Source organism: Cannabis sativa, chromosome 1 (assembly GCF_029168945.1).
Source record: "Cannabis sativa cultivar Pink pepper isolate KNU-18-1 chromosome 1, ASM2916894v1, whole genome shotgun sequence".
Taxonomy (NCBI): domain Eukaryota; kingdom Viridiplantae; phylum Streptophyta; class Magnoliopsida; order Rosales; family Cannabaceae; genus Cannabis; species Cannabis sativa.
Window position 1 is genome coordinate 31,454,932 of NC_083601.1, and position 9,377 is coordinate 31,464,308.

The 9,377-nt window shown below is 26.8% G+C and overlaps 1 protein-coding gene across 1 annotated transcript; it reads left to right on the top strand.

Annotated features, from left to right (window-relative positions):
• The first annotated feature begins 6,814 nt into the window (after positions 1-6,814).
• LOC115707499 (protein EMBRYO DEFECTIVE 514) lies at positions 6,815-8,547 on the top strand. Its single transcript, XM_030635492.2, has 2 exons — positions 6,815-7,283; positions 8,026-8,547. The coding sequence occupies exons 1-2, from the start codon at positions 6,930-6,932 to the stop codon at positions 8,344-8,346; spliced, it is 675 nt and encodes a 224-aa protein (XP_030491352.2). The 5' UTR covers positions 6,815-6,929; the 3' UTR covers positions 8,347-8,547.
• Positions 8,548-9,377: the final 830 nt, after the last annotated feature.

Below are 9,377 nucleotides of genomic sequence, written 5' to 3' on the forward strand. Positions count from 1 at the left end.
TTGGAAGATCAAAACCTTCTCTGCAATCTCCAACAATGGCTTCAGGTTAGTGCTTCCGCTGATCTTTTATCATCTTCTTCTTCTTTAATTTAGCAAAGGCTTTATAGATTTATGATTTAGGGTTTTCTATATTAAAGCACTTTAGGAATATGTTTAGATCTGTGATTTATATATTTCTTTAAGTGTTTTATAACCATAACATATATAGCACGGGTACACAATTGGTTGGAAGAAAAGAAAAAGATGAAAGAAAACGTTAAAAGAAATTAAAGAAGAAGAAAACCATTGGCTTCTAAAATTGTTTCTCTAGCAAACGCCACAGACAAGACAACTAGAATGTATATGCAATTTCAGGCACTCCTCCCCAAAGAAAAAAAAAACAACAAAAATTACTTATTCATTTATTATTATTATTTATTTATTGGATTGAAAATGTAATTTCATTTTAGAAACTATATAAACTTTAGTTGAATTGTAATAAAAAAAAAATCGACTTGGTCATCAATATCATCATTATTATCATCATTTTGTTTGTTGCTAAGTCAAATTAATTATATTATGAGTTAGGCTACTCTCATCTTTTATCGTTATATATTTGTTATATCCATGCACGTTTGTAATTCTTTAGGGCCTACACATATTATATATTATAGATCAATTTAATTTACTGTATATGAATTTAAGATTTTAATTTACTAATACAATTGAGTAAGGAGAATACAAATATTCATCACTAAGAATGGTTACTTATACTTAAAATTACATCCAACACAAAAAAATCTTACTTTTAATCACAATAAAACTTGTAACTAAAAGTAAAAAAGTTGTTAAGTACTAATTATAAATTATCATTTTTATGTTGTAACTAAAAGGTCGTAGCTAATTAAAAATATTAGTTATAAATATTATGTTGTGAGTAAATATATTTTTAGTCACAATAATTATTGTGGCTAAAACTAAATTAGTGACAATTTGTATCTAAATACTATCTTTTAGTCACAAATAATATTATTGTCACTAAAGTTCACATTTAATCATAAAAAAAATTATGTTGTGACTAAAAAGTTATCACTAAAGGTAACAATTTTTTGTAGTATTTCTTGACATACAATATAATACATTTTTACTTATATACAAGTAAATATTCAATATTGAAAAAAAGTGCAAGAAAATATAATTATATAATTTTATGAATATTTACAAATAAATATATATGTTTATGCTTTTAATATGTTGATTATTTTTATTTAATTTAAAAAAAAATGCATAAACTAAAAATATAAATACAAAAGTATTTATTCAGAAATTGATGGACATAAGACGTAACAGGAAATAAAATAGGGAAATTTACATAATATACTAACTTTTGCCATTTTTTTTTTACAAAAATGCGGTATTTTTTACTTTTTTACTGTGTTTTTTATAAATTTCATACTGTAGTATACTGTGTGTTTTTATTGGTGTTCTACTGGTATTTTTTAGTTCTACTGTTGTTTTGAGTTGTTCTGTTTTGTGTTACTGGTGTTTTATAAAAATACAGTATTTTTGAAAACTTTTCCTTGTGACATTATTTTTGTAAAAGTTTACCCAAATTCTTATATTTTTGTAAGTTTCCCTAAAATATCCCAAAATTTAGTGTTGGTGATGGCGGAACATAAAGATTGACATTGAAATGCATTTCGTATTCGGCCCAAAAATACAAAGAGGCAAATATCCATTTTATGGACCTGTCATTGGCATGGGCCGAGACCGTAATAAAACCAACAAACTTATTATAGGCCTCAACAAAATATATGGAATGGATCAGTTTAGTTAAGTATTAAATTTCACATATTTTTATTAATAGCTGATATAAATATAAATTATTGTTAATCATTCAACAATTATTTTCTAGTTGTTCTTTTATTTATATGTATTTTTTTATAGTGTATTTTTTTTTTTTTTGGTTGTATGTGTGTTACTTTATAGTTTAAATACTTAGTTTATTTTTTTATACATTTTATTAAAGTAAAATAATAAGATTTTTGCTTTATTTTTAATTTACAAGTAGATATCGATATATTAATTATATATTAGACATTATATTATATAATCTATTTTATTATTTCTATAATTAAAGGAATTATTAATTTAACTTTTAAAAAATAAATTATTATTTTTAATTTCCACTAACTCGAAAAGAAGAATAAAAAAAATGAAAAGTATGAAGTTATAATAAAAAATTCTATAAAAAAGTAATGTAGTAGTAGAAAAAGATAAATTTGTCAAAACTAAGTAAAAAAATCGTAATATAAAAATATATTGAGTTGACATTCTTTTGCATATTGCAATTAAGTTATTATTTTATTATTTTTTGTTACTTTGCAGTTATCTTTTTGTGGTTTTATAGTTATTATTATGTTGTTTGTTAAATTGTTTTAGAGTTGTTTTTAAGTTATCTTTTATTTTACTAAAATACTTAAGTTTATAATTTTGAAACTTTAACACAATATTTTTAAAAATTTGGTATAAATATTAAAAAAAAAAGAGTGCGATGGTAAAATATTAAAATGACAAAAAAATAGATATTTTTGTAAAACCCCCTAATTAATTGGAATAAATTAGAAGATACTTCTTTTGTTTATCAATTAACCAAATCTACCTCTAATTTAAATTTAATTGAAACATACTTCTTTTTATATGTACTGTACTCAAAATATCCTCACATAAGGGAATCACATAGAGAATATATTGAAGTGACAGGGGCAAAATTGGTAAAGTATTTAGAAAAAAAGGTAAAAATGATAAACTTTTGAAAAAGATGGTAAAAATAAAAAAGAACATTATAAAAAGGGTATAGAATCTAATTTACTCTAATTAATTCATGTTGGTATATTATTTTTGGGTTGGTCTTTCGGCCTGTATTCATGGGCTTGCGAAAGGCTGACTAAATTCTTGGGCCAACCTTTCTAAGTAGTGAAAATTGTACCTTATATTTTTTTTTTGTCTTTTATTTTTATTTGTTATAAAAAACATTCCTAACCTCCCTGAACAGTATAATCGGTAATGGTCTTATAAAGTTTAAATTAAGCATGTTGTAAAATAATTGCTCCTTCATCAATCAAATAATAAGCTAAACTTGTATATATTTGTTCTTTAATTATTTTGGTTTGTTTTTTATTTTTGTAAGGATTTTGGGTTAGCAGACCGTAAAGGTTGAGCTATTTTGAGGATACTGTACTTAAATAACTTAAGATCATTTGTAGATTATTTAAATTTGATGTCCAATCTTCTAAAACCATCCTAAATTATAAAGAACAAATTGCACATAATTTAGTACTTGTGCATGTCTTTTTAGGTGTATATAAAACTTATTTAATTGAAGGGAATTTCTTCTTTCTTCTTAATGTACAATATTGTGATCATTTGTTCAATAAATTTCTTAATTATCGAAAAGAAAATAAAATAAGATATTTTGAAACATTTTTTTACGAAAAAGAAAAACAGCATAAGCAATAGCAATTTCTTTCTTTAGGAAAATTTTGTATGAACGAATCACTCCTATGATGAACATGTTATAAACTAAAAGGAATACGGATGTAATTTTTTTTTGTCAATTCTATTGTAGTGGTTTGAAAAAATAATATAGCACCAAATCATGAAGGCATATGTATCTTTTCCAAACAATAAAATATTTTGTCTATCTTAAAGGCATGAAAAGAAATGGATAATAAAACTTTAAAAAAATTGAAAAAACACTCATCTTGCTTTCTTTATCATACTAAAAGAATATCTACAAATTACATCACTAAAAAAGAATTAGTAACAAACTTTTAAGAAAAACATAAAAATTTCACATGATAAAATAATTTTAAGAAAATAAATTATAATTAAAACTTATTTTATGAAAATCCTTGGATCTTTAAATAACCAAGTGAAGTGAAGAGACACCTATAAAATAAATATATAAATTTAATTAACACACTACTAAATAATAATATTAAATTAAAGTATGATTTTAATTTCAAATGTTGAAAAAACAATCCAAATTATAAAATTAATGAAAAAAAACTTATATATAATATCATATCTCTCAAGTTGAAGATATCACAATTACTTTATACAATTATTATGATGAATCTAACAAATTTTAAAGAGATTATTTCACAAATACATAAAAATAACAAAAAAAAAATTATAAAAAATATGATTTCTTAATATTTTTACGATTTTATTTATAGAAAACATGGTATTTTTCTATTGTATACTTGTTAATTTATTATTAATTTTTTGTTATCTGTATATTATTTTTGATATTATTTGAATGCTATTTTTCTGTTATATTTATGTAGTTTTTTTTTTCGTGTTATTTTTTATAAAAAATCGTAAAAAATAAAAATATAAAAAAATTCTTTACCTTATACAATTATAGGAATTTTAAATTGGGCATTTTACAATTTTGTATACATTATTTTAATTAATTACAAAATATGTGCAAAAAAACTTATTATCATTTTCTCATACATTTTTATATAGAAATATAATTTTTTTTTCAATTTCTTTTATAATATATATGGTAATAATTATTGATTATTATATATATGTTAATATTGGCTATGTTTATTTTTATGTTTACAATTATAATAAAAAACATACTAATAATATAAAACATTTAATATATGTGTTTATTTTATTTTCTATTAATTAAACATACTAATTTAATAAACAAAATAATAATATTCACATAAATTTATTATATCACTCTATATGTGCTATGTTTATTTTTTTAGTAATTTTTTAGAAAATAAATAATATATATATATATAAAAAAAAATTGTTTATCTTTATCTTTTTCTTTGTTTATTGTGTCATGTTTATTTTTTCTGATTAATTAATTTTTGGAGTTGTTAGGCTATTTTTAGCCTATGTTTTGGATCCAATTTATGTGCATTTTTAGCTGTGTTGGGACGGAATTACGCTTGTTTTCTATGTTTTCAGGTTCTTTGGAGTAAAAGAGGTCTCGAGTGCAGAAATTCATTAAAAGACGTGCTGAGCCGAAGAAAAACTTAATTTTTGAGTTTTTGCATATCTGGCCGCGGCGATGAAGAGGCTCGCCGCGGCGAGTTACGAGATACAGAGAGAGCCTAAATTTGGCAAATTCTCGCCGCGGCGAGAGGAAGCTTGGCCGCGGCGAGATCCCGTACGGACCAGGGGCATTTTCGTCCATCGAACCCTAAATTTCAATTATAAATAGAAAACTGCGATTGAAAGTCAGGGAGAGCGATTTGGAACCCTAAAACACAGCTGAGAGCGGCAGGAAGAGCATAGAGATTCAAGTGAAGATCCAGAATTCATCCTCCAACAGTTCTTTTCTTTATTCCTCTTTAATTTATTTATGTTGAATATTGCTATAGGAATGGTTATGGATTTGTTTCTGAACTAAATTTCCCATTTAGGGAGGATGATGATTGTTGTTTAATGTTTTGCCTAGTTAATGTTTAATTACCATTCCTCAATTCTTGTGTGTGAAATTATCTTAGTTTGTTCTTAATTTCATGTTTAAGATTGATCACCTTGTGCATGCTCTATGATCTCAATTCAAAATCTGAAAAGTGAGAATTGAGAATGCTAAAATTAAGATAATCAATGTTCTATGTGAAACGAAAGTATTTACATGACTTATGTGACGAGTAGATTATTACTTAATGCTGATTTCATGTTAGTTTAATTAAGGAATTAATTAGATAACATGTGATTTAGAATCTAGAAGATCTGAAAGGAGCTAGGTTATTTCATAATCTGTCATTCACTCCAAGAATAGGATAGTAATTAATCATTATCAATTTGGGTAAACAACAACATGATTCTCCTCCCTATTGCCTCATCTTGCTCAACTTTAAAGTGTGTTATTAAGTTTTCTGAATTTCTTTCATATTCTACTGTTTTTAAATCATAATTGCTTTTGATTTACCGAATAGAATCATAAGTATAATTTAGTGGTACTTAATCCAATTCCCTGTGGGATCGACCTCACCTGTGTGAGATTTACTACTTGATTGCGTATACTTGCGTAGCGTTTATTTATTTTTTGATGTAAGAATTATACTTCAATAGAAAATTCGTTCACTAATTCATTAAAAAATAATCAATATATAGAAACAATAGAAAAAAATATACTTATTTTAGTATAGTATAAATTGTCTATCTCTATTTTTATGTTTACAATTATAATAAACAAACTAATAATATAAAATACTTTGTATATATATGTTTATTTTATATTCTATTTATTAAACACACTAATTTAATAAATAAAATAATAATATTCATATATATTTATTATATCACTCTATGTGTCATGTTTATTTTTAATAATTTTAAGTATTGATTTATATTTATATACATTAATGTTTATAATTTTGATATTGTATTTTATAAAAAAAAAATCTTATTAAATTATAATAATTCATACTAAAAAAAATAATAAACATTTATCTTTTAATAAAAAAAAATAACTTGTTTATTTTTATAAAACTGTTTAATTAATTTTACGAAATTGTTTATTTTGAGTTTTAATAAACATAGTTTATTATTTAATGATTAAAATGAATGGTTTCAGTAATAAGTTTTCAAAATATATAAGTTTTTAAAATAATTTTTTTTTAAAATATTTTTTATAATTATGTTATTTTTGCTGTACATTTATGAAAAAAAAACCCTTTTAAATTTCTAAGATGTCTTAAATAATAATCATAACAAACATAATTAAACTAAAAAATTTTGTGCATAAATGATGCACAATTTTCACATTAGAATTTTCCAAAGGCTATTATAAGAGGCCAAAACATTATTAGGGTTCTTTTTAGTTTCGAACGAAATAAAGCAAAATCCATCCTAGGGTTTTAAGGTTTCTCTTTCACTGCCATCAAACCCCAAAACATTTCACAGAAATGGCGGAAGAGACAAACTCCGAGCATCCCAACTTGGCTGCCGAGGAGATGGACCTAGAACCCGTTCAGGTTTCCAAGGAAACCGCCGTTGCCGATGAGCCCGCCACTAATGGAGACCCCAACTCGAAGCGAGCCAGGGAAGAAGAAAACGATGACGTTTCGAAGAAGCAGAAGGTGAGTGAGGGCGAGAAGTCTGTGGAGGAGGAACGCTTAGAGAAGAAGCTGGGGGAAGGAGATGAGCCACAACCGAGTCCGGTTCAATTGGGTCCGAAGACTTTCAGTTCATCGGTTGAGATGTTTGATTACTTCTTCAAGTTCTTGCACTACTGGCCTCCTAATCTGAACATTAACGAGGTAACTATGCCCTTTTACGACTCTGTTCTTCACAAAATCAAAATCAGGCATTGTTTTTCACTTGTCCTTTGAGTTCGTACTTTACTTTTTCAGTGGGGATTTTGTGCTCTGTATATTCTCTTAGCAAATACTTAACCTTTTGCTCTTCCTAACTCTAAAGTATTTTACTTTGAGACCAATGCTAGGATTTTAACGTGATTAGTGTTAAGAAACTTCTGTCTTTGGATTTTGTTTGTTTGATTCAATTAAGGAAACTAGCGAATCACTAGACCCGAAGGACTGTGAAAGTAATGAATAACATGATATTATGTGAGCCAAGTAGGTGGTATAATTTTTCATATCAAAAGCTTTGTCTTGTTCTGTTTTGAGTAATAAATCTAATTTGTGTTGAAGAGCTCGTTTTCATTTGTCATAGAAACGCCAAAACATGCAGTGTAGTAGGTCAATGATCAGGGCGAGTGTAAGAACTGAAGTTTTCTTAGCATAACTACTCTTCACCATTGCGGAGTTTTATGTGCATAAGAAGGAATGAGAAAGCTATAATATACATGTATAGATTCTCATTTATAGTTTGCTTGATAAAATTGTGTTCTTCTAGTTTTGTGTAGAAATCATTGATAGGTCCTGCAAACTATAAGTGGTAAATGATAATTGTTACTAATCTATGATGGGATGAAAGTAAAAGCATTGTAGACTTTCACCGACTGTTTGACTGACCAATATATCTTTTCTTTATTGGCAGTATGAGCACATGGTTCTACTTGACTTGCTTAAGAAGGGCCACGCAGAGTCAGATAAAAAGATTGGTGGAGGGGTTAAATCTTTCCAAGTTCGATTCCATCCAATGTGGAAGAGTAGATGCTTCTTCCTCATTCGAAATGATGAATCTACTGATGATTTTAGCTTCCGAAAGTGTGTTGATCGTATTCTGCCTTTGCCAGAAGACCTGAAAATTAAAGCCGGTGCCAATAAAGCATTAGGCGGTGGCAAGGGTCGTGGTGGAAGGGGTGGCGGTGGACGTGGTGGTGGGCGTGGAAACTGGAGAGGCAGATCTAGAAACTGAAGTATCATCTCTTGTTCGCAGCCGCATGAGCTGGAATTACATGACCTTGAAAGGTTTGAAGAAGGCTCTTTTTTTTTTGTAAGAGGAATGATTAGCTAGCTGATTTTTCCTCTTTTACTGAGCAAAAACTGTTGTAGTATGCAAAATTTTGAAATTAATTGGTTTCTTATTCTGAAATATGATTAACATCGTTATCTACTATCTGATTCTAGTATGTTAAATCTTCTCTGTGGTGGTTTTAGAATAGTGAAAAACAATGTACATAATTAGGTTATTTGCGATGAGATATTCAAGACCTGTGATAATGCAGTTTTAACCTCACTAATACTTTCCAGTACATCAATGTGACACTGAACACAAGAGAGGGATGATAAGAAATATTTAGATGTGCTAAGCCAACGAGTTCAAAATTATAACAAGGAATTGTGTAATTCTGTAAGATGTAATTCAATTGTTACAAATGTGTCTTATTATCTAATGATGCAAGACTGTTATGGTTGTACTAATCAATTTATAACAAAGCAACAAGTAGAGAAAAAAAAAATGAAGACCACCACAAAAACTATTCAAGTAATGGGGAAAGAACCTTGCCTGATAAAATGAAGATAAAAACATAGCCAAATTTTGAATAAATACCTGCCGAAATGCAAGCAAAAATGATTGATGTTATCAAATAAATATATATAAATCTATCTTGGTTTGAGGTTTGAAACAATAGAACATTCTTACCTGTGCCTCGCTAGCCCAAGTTCATAAGTCAAATTCAAAGGAATGTGACATATTCAGAGGGAAAACAATCTACATTGGGCCAAAAAGATAAACATAAGTGATACAAATGTCTCCAGAGAAACAAAAAGAGATATAGAATATGTCCAAATGTGAATACATATAAACTGAAGTTCAAATCTGTTAAAACCAAGATGGGAAACCTTTTACTCTAGACAGACCTATAAATGGTTTATGAAATTATTATCCATAACTTGCACAGTATTAACTCGAGAACAACAACCTGAATACCAGTCAATACAATG

Excerpts from the sequence above, each read along its gene's own strand:
- LOC115707499 (XM_030635492.2), top strand. The coding sequence starts at position 6,930 with ATGGCGGAAGAGACAAACTCCGAGCATCCCAACTTGGCTGCCGAGGAG. Across the intron at positions 7,284-8,025 it reads CTAATCTGAACATTAACGAG|TATGAGCACATGGTTCTACT; the intron begins GTAACTATGCCC and ends CTTTATTGGCAG.